The 17,445-nt window shown below is 38.3% G+C and overlaps 1 protein-coding gene across 1 annotated transcript; it reads left to right on the forward strand.

The window, feature by feature from the left end:
• The first annotated feature begins 8,126 nt into the window (after positions 1-8,126).
• On the forward strand, positions 8,127-12,748 carry LOC128743869 (histidine-rich glycoprotein). The gene is made up of 3 exons (XM_053840552.1): positions 8,127-8,141; positions 8,280-8,510; positions 12,557-12,748. The coding sequence occupies exons 1-3, from the start codon at positions 8,127-8,129 to the stop codon at positions 12,746-12,748; spliced, it is 438 nt and encodes a 145-aa protein (XP_053696527.1).
• The last annotated feature ends 4,697 nt before the right edge of the window (positions 12,749-17,445 follow it).

Below are 17,445 nucleotides of genomic sequence, written 5' to 3' on the forward strand. Positions count from 1 at the left end.
ATTAACTTTCATTTCAACTACTCTACAGTAAGCATTCCATTTATGTTTCTTTTTGCATTAGTTTGGTTATCCAACCAAGCTAATAGAATTATTTTATCGCAGTCAATGCCGTACTAATGTGAACGATATAAAATTATAACCTACCTAAAGGCTGCTAAGCATTGAAACATTAATTAATTATTATAATGATGGTAATAAACGTAAAAGTCTTGTATTATCGAAAGGAAATTGGTAACATCTCAGCATGTAATTTACAGGTAATATAATCAGATATAGAGTTGTTATGCAACTAGATGGGATCACTTTGACAAGATCATAAAAGCTACTTTCTGACAAAGCGGCAAAGCGAAAAACTTAGAGACCTACGTCTACGTGTATGTACAATCTGACGCGCGCGACAAGAGTCGACGGAAAACATAAACGCTTACCGTTGATGTCAAAGCAAGCATTAATCTAATTCGATGACAGCACAATTGACTTCCCACATCGGCACGGCGGGTCGTGTGGCCGAGAGCAGTGGAGACAATTTCGCGGCGTTTGGTTACATAAAATAAATAATAGCAGCTACCATGGCGCATAGTGACGAATGGTTGTTGCTACAGTTTGCTTCCATTAGCGCGCAGTACTCCTACTATTTAAGACCTAATGCGAGTCGAACCATGTGGACTAAAGTTTTCTTTCAGAGACAAACGATTTTCTGCTGTTGCAAATCTAAACTACCTAGAAATGCAGGTTAATCCTTTCACGTGAAACGGCTTTGTGTGCGGTACGCTCTAAAGAAAGAGCAGAGACAAATTTGTTTTCGAATTACGAAAGTTTCTAGCTTGAACATTCATTAAACTCACTCGTGAACGCCACCGGAGAGTTTAGTATGACATTATTTTTTTACAAACAGAGCTTTTACAATAATTACATTTTTCCTCATTACATTCCTAATCTACGAGAGATAAAAATATTATATTAGAGCTTTTTATACGAACGTAAAATAAAACTCACACGAAAATAATAATAACATCAGAGAAACGAAAACAATTGAAAAAAAAAATAATCGAAAGCAAAGAAAAATAAGCGTAACATACCAAGTAACGATATTTGGCTTCAAAACAAAAACACGAATTAAAGAAATTAAAATTATTGATACAAATTTAATCTAAGTTCTGGAATAAAACTGCTACTGATCAATCTAATTAAAGTAGGTAAATTAAATTTAATTAATTTTTTTTAAATTTTACTTTACTTCAACTAACAGAAAGTCTAAATAAAGATTAAGAGCTTTGGATGGGGAAAAAGTCAATTTGAGTTGATATTTATTATTTAATTCTCAAATCGACAAGAAAATCCAACAATTCCATTATAATATAACATGAAAATATAAACTTAAACAAACATAAAGTTTAAAAATAAAAAGTTGAATTATATTTAATCCCAATTTGAATTATATTTAATCCCAGCCATGAATGTGTTTGTCGATATAGAGAAGTCGAAGTGATTATATACGTCGTTGAATATAGAGCACATCGCTTGGATTGGTTCGTGTTGTCCATATTATGTGCGGTGGAAATCAAGCCGAAGAAATCCGCGAGATCTTAGCGATCGAGGCATAACGCTGATGTTTACCACTGCCAGAAGTTCAGGAGTATCAAATTCGAATTTCAAGAGTTAGGCGTGGAAGACGGGTCTGGAAACATCTTTTGTTTTGCTTAAGGTTTCGATGTTGTGCAGCGGATCGCACAGAATCGATAAATGTTTTAAGATCGTCAGCGTATACCAACTTACAGCCAGTCAAAACAGACGTCATTAAAAAAATATAAGGAATAATAACGGTCTTAAGTTACTTCCCTGTGGAACTCCAGACTGATTCCAGAAACGACACGATTCAATGGAATGTAACTTTACTGCTGATGATTTGTTAGATACGTCTGAAGTCAGCAGACGAAGCCATCAGATTCCCCTAAACAACTCAATATCCAGAGCAGTAGGGTAACGGAGGTATTTTGACCCACCTGGTAATATTTTGTATATTTTATCATTTAAATTTAAAACCTAGCAGTATATTATGGAAGTTATACCAAGATTGACTCCTCCCAAGTATTTTAGGTTCTTTGCTTTCAGTAAATTCAATTTACTAAATTGCATCATTTTGAGGTAGTAAATTTGAAATCAATCTAGGCGGTTTTAGACTCGGCACCGAATCGATACAATATCAATAGGAAGTCAATATCTGGAGCCAGCTTTAAAGATTTGTTATAACTAATGTGTATACATTTTGAGTAATCTATTATATTTGTTACATTAATAAAATCCAGTCAAAACAATTTTCATGCTCGAAAAAGCACTAAAAAGTGTTAAAACAGCAATTTGAGGTATGGCAAAAATATGTTGTACATTATCTAGAGAAAATATATTTTCGCCATACCCTCTAACCAATTTTGACTGCTCTTTGTTTACTCTTCATCAGTTGTATCGTCCCAACAAACATTTTTGTTTTAGAGTAGCTTATGCAACTATTGTATAGCTAAAACCATTGGAGCAAGCGCTTCTTATGCTGTTATAGAACAAAAATGTTCCTTGGGGTGAGGAGACTGACAGTAGTTTGATAATCTCAGGTAATTTTTTCTTTAATTATTACTAATATACTTGTCGAACTTACTAACTAAACCTACATATAAAATCGTTTTTTTAATTCTAGAAAATTAAAAAACCTTCGCGGCAGAAGGTCTATACAGAGGAAACCATAAACAAGGGTTTACATGAAATAAAAGCCGGAATATCAATTTAAAGTGCATGTCGCTGCAACAATGTCCTTCGCTCCACAATAAAGTCCCGTATGGAAAAACAGTGCAAAACCCAGAGTAGAACCGGGCCACCGACTGCCCTCGGAACTGAAGAGGAAACAGATTTGGTGAACTGGATTCGTAAAATGGCACGAAAATGGTTTCCGGTTACCAAATCCCGTGTGATGAGCAAAGTTATTCGTTATGTTAAGCAAAATCCGGACAGGGGAAGTTTTAGGACCGGTAGACCATGCAAACTGAATTCAATATTCGAATAGCTAAATTTTACTTTATCGTTTTGCAAGTGATGCATGGTCTGAAGTCAGAAGGCTGAAGAACGAAAAACAGAGCATCAAAGAAATCGAATATTAAGAGAACCAAAGTCTAAATTAAAACAGGAAAAGAGGAAGAACGAAGATAAATAGAAGAGAGGAGATAAATAAATGAAACCTGAATAAACTGATCAAATAAAATAAAACTATTACTTTTTTCCATTCAATTATTTTTGAGAATATACAATGTATTTTGCAATCATTTTAAATAATCATAGGCTTAGTTTTGCGTTTTATTCTTAAATAGTGTTGTCAATTCACGATATCTGCTTTTGGTATGTGGACATGTGGATGTCCGGTGCGGCTGCTCCATCTAAATCCGTAATAAAGAGCAATTTGGGTACGCAGAAATCGAACACTTACCACGGCAACCAACATCAAACGGCTAATTCTGTTTGGAATAGTTCAATCCAAGTAGAATTAAAAACACAAAAATTTATATATTTACGCAAGAGTTAATGCGAGCACACGGAGGGTTCAAATTATATTTCAAACTCTGTCCAAAACGCATTTTCCTAAGCAAATCAAAGGTGGGCCAAAATATGTTATAATAGTGGTCCAAAATTAAAGCTGGGTGGTCCAAAATAGAATTTTAGAAGCCTTCAGAATTTGGTTATTCTTTCTTAAATTTCTTTTTAGTTATATTGTGCAACGTTTTGTTTTATCAATAACATTCAGCTCTTTGTAATGATATGTTGAGCGTGCGGTATATTTCACAAAATTGCGTTTATTTCAAGAAATTGTGCAACAAACTCCTAAAGCGGGCCAAAATACCCCCGTTACCCTATTTGGTCAATGCGATCAAAGGCAGCTTTTAGATCTATGTAATATTGTACATATCTAACGACGCAAAATGAACAGAATGGCAATAGATTCGTATTAATTGAGCATTTGGGAAAAACCATGTTGCTCTATGACCATTTTTTTTTTGTGTGGATATTATCACTACGACCAGCATTTTGATCTATTATATTATCTATTATCTTATCCAGGTGTTGTTCCGCACTTCGTTGTTATTGCAGTATCGCTATAGAGTGAGCGAACTACTTATTATCCGTGCTTAAAGTGTCGGTGTGTTTTCACCCCTATTTCCCTCTACGCTTCTTACTACTTTTCAACCAATCTAGCTCTAGAGCCAGGAAGTGCGGAGACTAGTTACAATTTGTCCTTGGACAAGAGGCTTCGTTCGCACCTCGAGCAAGTATCATTCTTGTAACCAGTCCCGGCTAAGGGCTTCATGGTCGGTAAAGCAGAGTTAAGCACAGAGTGAGGGTGTGTATGTGTGAATGTATGTGTTCCTTACTACTTATGCATTACCAATCTCGTTCCTAGAACCAGGAAGCGGAACAAGCTATAATGTGCCCTTGAACAAGAGGCTTCATTCGCACCTCAAGCAAGTACCACTCTTATAACTTGCCCTGGCAAGAGGCTTTCATTGTTAGTAAATGCATAATGCAGTAGGAAGTATGTGGAGGGGCCTGAGAATAAACCCATGTTAAAGTCACTTAACATCGAATGGCCTGATTCTACTAAGATTCGAACCCACGACCACTCGCTTGTCAAGGCAGACTCGGTAACCTTGCGGCTGCAGGGCCCCCAAACCTCTATGATCATTGGAAAGCTGAGAAAAAATGCTACAAGAAACATTCATAAAATTAGGTATGCAATGGCATTAACTGAATAAAACTTATCTGTATCAAGATTTACAACTCTCATATAATGGAAAATCTTGCTACAGAAAAATAATTGTTTTATTTAGTTAATGTGCACTGGCGTGTAATTTGATGAATGTTTCTTATAGCATATTTCTCATCTTTTCGATGGTGTTCTTAAAATTAAAATCGGTTGGGGGGATCATGGCGAAAACGGCGATTTTTTGTTAAAATCCAACATGGCGGCCAAATCCAAGATGGAAGTCGATTTTTTTCACTTCGTTTATAAACCCTATCTCGCCTCTTTACAAAACCGTGTCGTTTGTAGTTTGTTTCATAGCAATTTTTGGAAATATCACAATAATTAATATATGAAAATTGTGAACCTTTCTACAAATAACTGGTTGTTTTATTCAGTTAATGGCATTGCACACCTAATTTTATGAACGTTCCTTGTAGCATTTTTCCTCAGCTTTCCAATGGCGGTCTTAAAATGAAAATCGATTGAAGGGCTCATGGTGAAAACGGCAATTTTTTGATAAAATCCAAGATGGCCGCCAAAAAAATTTACTCCATTTGAAAGCCCTGTTCTTCTTCTTTATAGAACTGGGCTAATTGTTAGTTGTTTCATGGCAAATTTATGAAATATCACATGATATAGATCTCAAGGTTTGCTCAAAATTCAACTTTTTTGGAACCTGTTAGGCCCCTTGGCGAATGAGGCGTCCACTATTACGAGGTATCAAAAATGTAATTCTCATTTTTCAACCATTTTCAACCAATTAAGCGTAAAAGTTCCAATATTAGAAGACCTCGTGTCAGTAGTCGCCCCGTTTCAGCGAGAATTACTCTATGCAGCAAATAAAATCATGAAATGCTTTTAGCATCGATTCATGCTCCTAAAAAATCCAGTTTCAACCTCGAATGGGCTCTAAATGTCACTCTAAAATGGGCAAGTCCACAGCAAAACACCATAATTTGAACTTATTAACATAACTATCTCTTTCTCAAATTAATACGTGTCACTCCATCAATTAATTTTTTTCTCTAATGTCGTACGTTGCCTGCAAAATAATCTCACACCAACGATGTATCGGCCTCTCGATAGAAAGTCCATCAATTGAAATCAATCCCCTTTTGACGGACGATTCGTTCGATATAGGGCCGCGTTTTCATTTCGCAAAAGTTCAATGTTCGTCATTGCATAATATGCAGTGCAGTGATGATGGGCAGCAACATGCGGTGAAACTGGTTCCCGAGAAATGGAAGTATCAATGACTTAATATCCATTGCATCTGCAGCATTGCCTAACCGGTTGCATCCCGACACTGCTCCAGTGCAAATTCCAACTATTTTATATGCACGGGAAATAACGCGTGCTTGTGTGTACTACATGAATATTATACAGCTTGATTTATTGGCACCTCCTTGATACTAAGTAGCAATACTCGTTACACACAACATTCAGCTGAACGGTTCCTATTTTTCTCTGTCTAGCACCCGATTGACTTAGTTACCTATTTCCTGCTACACAACATAACGATGGTGAAAATATAGTAATTTTCCGAGCATAACCGTTGGACTCGAACAGCTGGCATTTCCACAGACACTGCTTAATTTGGATTAACTCCATACAACGCAACCACCTAATACTCGATTTAAACTAACAACATGAGCAACACGAAAAGGCACCCCATGTAGGTACTAAATGTATAATTTGTGGTTCGTTTTCGAAACATGTCGCCGTGCAAAATACGGTTCTTTGTAATGGAAACTTTGTTAGCTATTTGCCTTTACAGCAATTGAAATCTGCTTGAAATGACCCATAAACCTTTGAAATGTTGGGATGAAAAGCATAGAATTAAAAACTAGTCGTTGTTCGAGAAAGCCGTATTTCATATGAAAAACAACTCTTAATCCAACAGTCAACAGTGAATTTTACGTTTGCCTCACGTAACTTCAGGTAGGTATTAGCGAATACGATTATGTCTAATAAAATATATGTATAAAGCATATAAATTAGAAATTCGGTTCGTGAATTCCAATTTCCCAGCAACTTGTTCTAACAGCAATCTATAGCAATAAAACCGTAAGCCAAACAAGCGCTCATTTCTAGGGGAGCTATAGCCCTTGGCATTTATTTCATCAACATAGTAAAATTAAATGCAAATCGATACAAAAAAATTTACTGAAACGATGCAAAAAAGAACTGCCCACTAGTTTTTTTATTGGGTCGTTGCCATCGGTTGTTTCAAACAGTTGTCTACATTCAACTCGATCTTGGGTAACTAGACATTTCAGAAGTCGCAATTCGCTTTCAGCCTGATCGAGCCCTCTCGCACCTTGGGTTCCTCTGTCCCTGGTACCGATGGCGTTGTCGAAAAGAATCGTTGTCTCCGCCCTGTCTGTCGTCCGGCATTCTTATGACGTGTCCGGCCCACCGATTTTCCAAGCAGTGCCTGTAGCTTGTGATTTATACGCCTCCGCCATTCTCCGATATCCGTTTGTACGTTTTCATTAGATATCTTTAGCCAAATAACTTTTAGTTGATCCATTTTGTCTAGAAGGAATAATTTTTCTCCGTAAATATTATCAAATAAACGAAAACATTAGATACGAGGAAACTCAATTTACGTTCTAAAATAATTGTATACAAGCGTGTCTTTTTTATTAGCATTCCAAATTTGGATAAGATAAAAAAAACAGTGAGTTTGTTAAGCGGATTCGACGTCTTTTAGATAGGATAATTGTAACTGCAACAATTGAAGAAATGTCCCAAATAGTAAAGTTTTCGAATTAAGCTTTAAATAGGAAAGTGATATGGTTTGAGCCTAAAATGTATCACCACTTTAATTATAGTAGGTATCTAGTATTCATTTTAATTATCATTAAATCATATGTATAACGGTAACCTTTGTTTTGAAACATCGTATATAGTCCAAAACAATAAAAAATAGCACCATTCATCATTCACTAAACACACATCTATGACTGACTCCGTTCGCGTAAGGTTTGGGAAGTCGCCGCGATGCGATGCTAACCTGACGTGCAACTTCACATAGCGAAAGCCTCCCATTTTCCCAACCTGTCGGTACATATGGTCGCCAAATCGGAAAACCTCATCCATCGCACTCCACACGGTTCGTGGTGATACGAGCCCACACCGCCTGGGAGGGGGCCACCAGTATAAAGCACTAAACAGTGGTAACTTTGCTACCATACCTTCTGCCGACCGGTGCTTCGTTAACATTTACCTATAGTCTGCGGTGCTGCGGAAAGTCTTAAGTGAGCACTCTCGATTCAGTGTCTGAGTTCGTTGTTGTGAAATTATACCAGTTCCTGCCAAAATCGCTCCGCGGATTTTCAACATGTTCCGATCGATTGTGAGTGAATAATTCTGATAAACAAAGTGTAATTAAGGACTGTTCTTCTGAATCCCCTAAAACATGAATCACTATGTGCACGAAAATCAGTGTTCGATTGATGTAATCTGATCCCGAATTATGTTGTATATATCGTAGATATTCGTGACCCTGTTCACCGTTTGCCTCGCTGGTATCATTCACCACCGGCAGGACGATGAGGAAGTGGCAGAAACCGAACACCACCATAACATTGACCACAAGCATGCAACGTCGCATCAGAGCTTCAAGTTCCATCACTTCCATGCCGTTCCAGTTTACGTCAAAAAGGAGGACCAACAGTTCCTGAAGCACCCGGTGGAGGTGTCGGGATTGAAGCACAACCTAAAGGTAAGTTAAACTGTGGCTCATCACCAGTGTCAGCGACTATCGTGTAGTGTTTTTCTTTGTCACTTGAATAAGATAAAGGTTTCATAAGGTGAAATTAGTCATCATCGATCCTGCCAATTTCAAAAGCAATTTTTTTTGTTTGAAACAAAAATTCTTTACATGAAAATATTATTTGCTGTGTTCAGATTGGCAAGAAGAATGCAGTATTTACATTTTCATAAACAGAATCCCGCTTTTGGGCATAAAAACTGCTTCTGAAATTGGGCTCTCCGACGAAAAGTTAATGACTGCTAATTTCCCGTTAAGCTTTAAGCTGGCGGAATTCAAATTGTATTTGAAACTGAACTTAAAATCACAGCTTAAATTTACTTAAAAGTGATGTTGAAATTGAAATTAAATTAGATTTGAAAATGAGAGCTTGAAAAAAGAGCCTAAAATCAGACATGTTCAACATGCAACTGGAGTTGAAATTGAACTTGACGTTGGACATTAAATTAGACTTTAGAATTAGAACTAATTTGGACGTTTTACCTCATTTCGGTTCAGTTTTTTTTTTTCAATCCCGTTTTTTCATTTTTCGCTCCGTTTTTTCTCTTTTTCTGTTCCGTTTTCTTGGTTTTCGCTCACATTTATTTTCTTCTTCCTTCTGTTTTTCTCCTCTTTCTATCATCTGTCTTGTTTTATGTTTTGTGATTCCTTATTCATTGTTTCGTTTCTTACCCATTTTATCTTATTTTCTGTTCTGTATTCTATTTTATTTTTCACATATTTTTATTATTTTCTTTTCCGTTTTCTGTATTTTCTCTTCCCTTTGTTCTTTTATCGTTTCAAGTTTTCGTCTTTTCCTAACTCTTTTTTCTCCTTTTCTTCTCATTTTTGCCTGTTCCGTTTTTCTCTTTTCAATACCTCGTTTTTCTAATTTTCTGTCACGTCTGTGCTATTTTTGACTCTCTTTTTTCCCTTTGCTCCCCCAAAATTTTTGCTTCCCGATTTTCGCTTTTTGCTCTGCCGTTTTACCTTTTCTTTTGGTCCGTTTTTCCAGTTTTGCTTTTCTTCTTTCTGTGCCATTTTCGCGTTTTTTTGAATCAACCTTTGTATCCGATTTGACCTCTTCTTCCGTTTTTTTCGTTTCTTCTATCGGTTTTCTCTTTTCTCTTTCCTCTATTCTTCTTTTCCCTTTCCATTCTTCTTTTCCCTTTTGGTTTTTCTGTTTTCTTTTCCATCTTTCCTTTTTTGCCTCGTTTACGCTCTTTTTTTCTCCCGTTTCCCATCTTTTTTGTCGCGTTTTTACCTTTCGTTTTCCTTTTTTCCCTCTTTTGCCATTCCTTTTTCCTATTTTTCTGTCCTGATCTGTTCCCCCTTTTTGTTTTGCTTTTTTTTCTTTTCTCTGTCCCTGTTTCCTCTTTGTCTGTTCCATTTTGTCGCACTTTTCAGTCCAGATATTTTTGTTTTTCTCTTTTCTGTCTTGCTTTCTACCTTTTTTGGCTTTTTTTGCTTTTTACCGTTTATCGATTTCGTCTATTCTCTGCTTCTTATTATTATGTCCTAGGTTTCCTCCTTTTCTGTCCATTTTTGTTTTTCTTTTCCGTGTTATCTCGTGTGGCTTCCATTTTCATTTTTTTTTCTCCATTTTTTCTGTCTCGATTTTCCTCTTTTATTGTTCTATATCGAATTGGTCTATTGGTCTATATCGAAATTATCCAGTTCATCTAATTAATCATGCTTCGCATCAGACGCTTCCTTACATTCCATTAGAACTAACGAAAATCGGCAAATAAAAAATCTTTCGATGGTATTTTTCCTTTCGTAGGCTTTTGCATGGAAAATAATAGCGTATATATAAATGGCAAGAATAGATTTGGTTTTTACGTTTAAATCTTAAAGGGTTATATACAGATAGGAGGCATAAAAAATAGGATTTTTCTAGAATTTTTCTAGAGAATACCCTTTAACTGATTAAAGTGAAAATTTTTATACATCATACAGTAGCTTTTGGCTGTATTTTAACATATTTTGTTTTTGAAAAAAGTTGTTTAAATAGCTGCTATAGTTAGTCTCCTGGAACTCTTCCAAAATAAGGCGTCTTGCGGTGAGCACGATATCTTTGGACTCGAAAATCGAAAACCCAAAAAGGAAACGGTGATAAAATATATTATCTATAGATTGATCGAAAGCTTTAGCAATATAATCATTTTTGACGAAATAGCGGCTGGTTAAACATAAAAAATCAATTTTTGGCATAAATTGCACTCCTAACTTGTCAATAAAATAAGAAATATTAATCGATGAAGAAAAATCTTTGATTAATCTGTAGAATATATCCTTAGAATACTTATGTCTAAATTTGATGTGATTCGGTTCAACCGTTTCCGAGAAATCTTGCTCACCGACTTTGAAAACACTGTTATGAGAAACACGCGTTCAAAGTTTCGCGTTCCTTCTTCTTCGTTCCTTCTAAAAAGGCCTTTATTTGGCATATTGGCCTTTATTTGGCATATTGGTCTTTATTTGGCATATCACAATATACTGAGGTATTCACAATATACAACGGGGAACGTTGTCCCAGTGCAGTGCAGTGGTTGGTCGAGAGAATTTCCAAGTCGAAAAATGACTCGACCTTATCGGAAATCCAACTCAATATCACAATTGTGACAGCTAGCCGATCGACGTCATTAAACACAGACCCACGGTGGCTAAAAAGCAAGCCTAGGCGCTACATTCCGTTTTCGAAGCTTGTGTTTTTGCTCAACAGACTTCGCAGCCAGCTATTAAAGTACAGGACAATTGCAAGGCTAGTGCTACGGTCCTATCGACCCTAGCAGCATCTCCCAACCGAGAATCGAACGTACGACAACTAGCGTGTTAGCATCGTACCTCGAACTAACTATTAACACCGCCTTAACTCACCACTGGCGCTTCGGAGTATGCCTGGAATAAACCTGGCACAAAACAGATTGATGAACTCAGACCTTACGATTCCGTCTGTTTATTGTAATAAGATGGGTAGAAAGCCGTACGAGCCTGAAGATTTTATTGCCCAATTAAACGAAGCTTCTGTAAACCATCTGCCAGTACGCAGAATTGATCCGTTTGACGACCCATCCCACTGTTGCCTACCGACGTTTTGTATCAGCGGTCATCGTCAAACCAGAGAAGTGCAGATTCATAAGAACTTCCCAGATTACACCGATGGTAACAGCGAGATACCTATCCTCTTTTTTATAGCCCTAAACCAATTGCTATGGTCCTTGGACATCGCTCTTTGAAAATGCATTGCCTCTCGTTACAGTGTCCGAACTTTCTCGCAAAATTGAACTCTGGAATTTTTTTGGTCTTGATTAGCTCTGCGTTGTATTTGGTCAGATATGTTCTGCATTAATACCAGTTACATGTAGCCTTGGCCTAGTGTTCCGATAGAGATTATGCCAAGCGTCGCATTCTGCCAGGGCACGACGAACAGCCCGCGTGTGTGAAACAGTTTAAGTTAAACGCATCTGTGATCTTGTATTGCATATCATTTGTTGCGATAATTAGTTCAATTGGAGGTCACATATTATTTTGGGAAGAATTGCGTTTGGTCAATTGGTGTTCTTCGACTACCTGAATTGTGACGGGGGGGAAAGAGTGGAAAGGTTTGGGGGGGGGGGTTATTGGTAGCTACGCTTAACAACTTGTCATTGTGACTCCTATCTTTCGTCTAATGCTGAACAGGTGCATGGGTCGAACCAAGCTATAATCTGAAATTATAACCGGATTCGAACCCACAACACCCGCCAGGGCATGTGGCACTCTTTCCCTTTCCACTCTTTCCCCCCGCACTTGCACTCTTTCCCCTCCATTTTCAAAAACTTTTCATTACTTTCTCCTACCGTCCCTTCTTCAATTGTAGAACCACCGTTTCAAAAAGTATTAATCGAGTTTATCTGATTTACTTCCAGTGACCATATCTAAGTAAATACAATCTGTATTGTGCGCCCTTATCACATCTATCCTAAGTCGTAAAGCTTTTAACTTTTACTAAACCTATTATTTTTTCTTATCCCTAGATTGTCCACCCGGAGACGGAACACAACCATGGCCATGGATTGACACTGGAGAACCACAGCGAGTTCGAAAGTAAACTACACGGCGGACATGGTTACGATCTGGGTCATGCCGGTTCGGAACATGTAGCCCAAGATTATGGCCATGAATACGAACATCACTACGGTCAGCTGGATGAAGGCGAGGAGAGCTAAGCTGCTGAATGGAATGCCATTGTCGCGTGCTGAGCAGTATCAAACTGAACTGCCCCAGTGCGTTATCTGTGTTGTTCCCGTTTGGGTCACACATGAGATGACCTTCGGATCTTAAATTTGAACAAAGCTCAGCGAAAACGCGGCAAAATTTTGTTAAATTTATGAATGTGATATAGTCAACTACTCGATAAGTATTGAAAAATTTGCTTCCTCTGAACAGGAAGCAAATCGTAATTTATCTAGTATTAGTGTCATCAACAGTTATTTTCTATTTGTTGAACATCTATCATGTCTCTTCCTGAATATAAGATAATAATGACTTTAGATTACCGTTTGAAAGTGCATACAATCCGAAATTCTAAATAACCCAACAAATATTTATGTATAAAAATAGTTTATTCAACTATTGTACAGCTAATTCCCGTGGAACATGTGGTTGATAAGCTATTATACAACAAAAATGCTACTTGGTTAAATGGTTACTTTCTAATTTGGGACATCCGAAAAATACTTATACGATCAGCTTAAATCTATGATTTTAAAAGCAAGGCTTTCATTTCGTCCGAAATTATTCTACTGATAATAAATATTGAACTTTTGGGGCCTCAAGCTCTCTATAATGCATATACACATATAGAGTAAGGAGGGGTAAAAGTGCGATGCGGGTAAAAGTGCGATTCAATGATTTATCGGTGCAGATTCCGAGTAAATTTTCTACATTGGCATGGATGGGTGACTACTTTGACAGCTTGAATCTAACGTAAATAACGTAATGATATTTTAGGGCGGTTTTGATGTAATTTGTCGTTATACGGGAAAAACGATATCAACAGGAGGAAATTACTTGTTGAAAATTTGTGGCAGCGTTTTACATCACTCACATATCTGTTTTGAAAATACGCCGAAAATAATTTACAAAATATATTTCGCTTTTCCGTAATTTAATCTAACCCCGTTAAGCGCCTAGCGGGGTCAAAGTTCGATTCACGGACGGGGCAAAAGTGCGATTCATGGACGAGGCAAAAATGTATAGCTAATAATATACAACTTTAGACACTATATTACAGATACTAGAAATGCAAGATCTGCAGAAAACTGTGTGCTCTACAGATATTGGTCGAAGAACAATGTGTTTCCGCTGATGAAACAAAAAACAAACGTTTGGAAAAGTTTCGATCTAACAGAGGTTGCAATACACCAGCGCATGGTAGAAAAGGTGCAAATTGAGATTATTCCTTACCGAAACATAACGCAGATTGAAGATAATATGGTTTTGTTAGCTACTGCTGGGCTAATTTTATGGATTCTAGCTTCGAACTTTTGCCCCGCGGTATTCGCACTTTTGCCCCGCTAGTGGGATAAAAGTACGAATCTGCACTTGATCAGAAGAAAGAAGAATTTATTCTGCAAAACACTATTACCGCAGATGAGTTAAATGTGCTTGTCCTTCTTTATATCTCACGAAAATTGACGACAACTTCAAACATCTCACTTATGCCCCGCCCTACTCTACAGGATGACTGCTTGCAAATTTTCAAGCAAAATTTGTATTTAGTCTCTCATAAACATATAGAACTGTAACATAATTGAAACAGTGGGGTTCCGTAATTTATCAAATCGTCTTACTCAATGGCGTAACAAAAGAGGGGGTCTAGGGGTGGCGAAACCCCTAGAAAAATTGACTTGATTTTTAAATTAAGGTAAAAACAGTAGTTAGATAACTCTAGATAACAAAAACTTAAGAGTAATAAATCGTTTGTTTGAGAAACCCCACAAGTCCACTCGACACTATTGTTGGAAAACAACAAAAAACTATTTATTTTGAAACGATGATTCTACAATTGATGAAGGGACGGTAAGGGAAAGTAATGAAGAAGGATTTTTTCGGGAATGAAGGGGAAGGGTGGAAAGGAAGGGGGGGGGGGGGGTAATAGGTAGCTATGGTTAACAAGTTGTCGCTGTGACTCCTATCTTTTGTCCAATGCTGGAAGGTGCATGGGTCGAACCAAGCTGTAATCAGAGATTATAACCGGATTTGAACCCACAACACCTGCCAGGGCGTGTCGCTCACTGGTACCCGTGTACCTTTGAACCACAGAGGCGCTGGACAAAAGAAGTCTGCACAACCCCCCTTATTAACCATAGCGCGACATGGGTTGTTCTATTTTTAGACACACAATGTGCCTCTTCCTACACCTACTGTAGAAACCACCGACCGAGAAGTTTTTAGTCTAACGTCTTTTTACTTTCAGGACGACGACACTATGCAGGCCCTTACGACTTGCAAGGTACTGCGTGTGACGCTGTTCGTCCGAAAGCGTGTTAGTCCGCGTTTCTCAGCGCGGTTATTCGGAGAAAGGCTCCGTTCCTATGAAAATTGACCAAACTCGAGACTTTAGTCATGACCTTGAAATGCGGTCAGGCATATATAAATATTTATTTTGAAACGATGATTCTACAATTGATGAAGGGACGGTAAGGGAAAGTAATGAAGAAGGATTTTTTCGGGAATGAAGGGGAAGGGTGGAAAGGAAGGGGGGGGGGGGGTAATAGGTAGCTATGGTTAACAAGTTGTCGCTGTGACTCCTATCTTTTGTCCAATGCTGGAAGGTGCATGGGTCGAACCAAGCTGTAATCAGAGATTATAACCGGATTTGAACCCACAACACCTGCCAGGGCGTGTCGCTCACTGGTACCCGTGTACCTTTGAACCACAGAGGCGCTGGACAAAAGAAGTCTGCACAACCCCCCTTATTAACCATAGCGCGACATGGGTTGTTCTATTTTTAGACACACAATGTGCCTCTTCCTACACCTACTGTAGAAACCACCGACCGAGAAGTTTTTAGTCTAACGTCTTTTTACTTTCAGGACGACGACACTATGCAGGCCCTTACGACTTGCAAGGTACTGCGTGTGACGCTGTTCGTCCGAAAGCGTGTTAGTCCGCGTTTCTCAGCGCGGTTATTCGGAGAAAGGCTCCGTTCCTATGAAAATTGACCAAACTCGAGACTTTAGTCATGACCTTGAAATGCGGTCAGGCATATATAAATATTTATTTTGAAACGATGATTCTACAATTGATGAAGGGACGGTAAGGGAAAGTAATGAAGAAGGATTTTTTCGGGAATGAAGGGGAAGGGTGGAAAGGAAGGGGGGGGGGGGTAATAGGTAGCTATGGTTAACAAGTTGTCGCTGTGACTCCTATCTTTTGTCCAATGCTGGAAGGTGCATGGGTCGAACCAAGCTGTAATCAGAGATTATAACCGGATTTGAACCCACAACACCTGCCAGGGCGTGTCGCTCACTGGTACCCGTGTACCTTTGAACCACAGAGGCGCTGGACAAAAGAAGTCTGCACAACCCCCCTTATTAACCATAGCGCGACATGGGTTGTTCTATTTTTAGACACACAATGTGCCTCTTCCTACACCTACTGTAGAAACCACCGACCGAGAAGTTTTTAGTCTAACGTCTTTTTACTTTCAGGACGACGACACTATGCAGGCCCTTACGACTTGCAAGGTACTGCGTGTGACGCTGTTCGTCCGAAAGCGTGTTAGTCCGCGTTTCTCAGCGCGGTTATTCGGAGAAAGGCTCCGTTCCTATGAAAATTGACCAAACTCGAGACTTTAGTCATGACCTTGAAATGCGGTCAGGCATATATAAATATTTATTTTGAAACGATGATTCTACAATTGATGAAGGGACGGTAAGGGAAAGTAATGAAGAAGGATTTTTTCGGGAATGAAGGGGAAGGGTGGAAAGGAAGGGGGGGGGGGGGTAATAGGTAGCTATGGTTAACAAGTTGTCGCTGTGACTCCTATCTTTTGTCCAATGCTGGAAGGTGCATGGGTCGAACCAAGCTGTAATCAGAGATTATAACCGGATTTGAACCCACAACACCTGCCAGGGCGTGTCGCTCACTGGTACCCGTGTACCTTTGAACCACAGAGGCGCTGGACAAAAGAAGTCTGCACAACCCCCCTTATTAACCATAGCGCGACATGGGTTGTTCTATTTTTAGACACACAATGTGCCTCTTCCTACACCTACTGTAGAAACCACCGACCGAGAAGTTTTTAGTCTAACGTCTTTTTACTTTCAGGACGACGACACTATGCAGGCCCTTACGACTTGCAAGGTACTGCGTGTGACGCTGTTCGTCCGAAAGCGTGTTAGTCCGCGTTTCTCAGCGCGGTTATTCGGAGAAAGGCTCCGTTCCTATGAAAATTGACCAAACTCGAGACTTTAGTCATGACCTTGAAATGCGGTCAGGCATATATAAATATTTATTTTGAAACGATGATTCTACAATTGATGAAGGGACGGTAAGGGAAAGTAATGAAGAAGGATTTTTGCTAAAATCCTAAAATGCTGAAGTAGAATAATACAAGTTTTAGAAAAAGTTTTGTACTTTTTTAATCGGAATTTTTATCATAGTTTGCAGTTACCTATAAAAAAATAAAAGGTAAATTGAATAACGGCGGTTTTTGAATATCATAAATGGACCAGAGTAACAAGAGTTCACATTGAATAGAATACCTTGATACTGTGCTAGTAGTAATTAAACATTTTAAATCTTGGATAATAACCGTACGGTGATTATGGAGCAGAATCTGAGGACAAGGGTCTGTTCTCAAATTACGTTATACCAAAAAGAAATTCAGATACGTGAACAACACCTTAAATATTTA

Source organism: Sabethes cyaneus, chromosome 3 (genome assembly GCF_943734655.1).
Source record: "Sabethes cyaneus chromosome 3, idSabCyanKW18_F2, whole genome shotgun sequence".
Classification (NCBI taxonomy): domain Eukaryota; kingdom Metazoa; phylum Arthropoda; class Insecta; order Diptera; family Culicidae; genus Sabethes; species Sabethes cyaneus.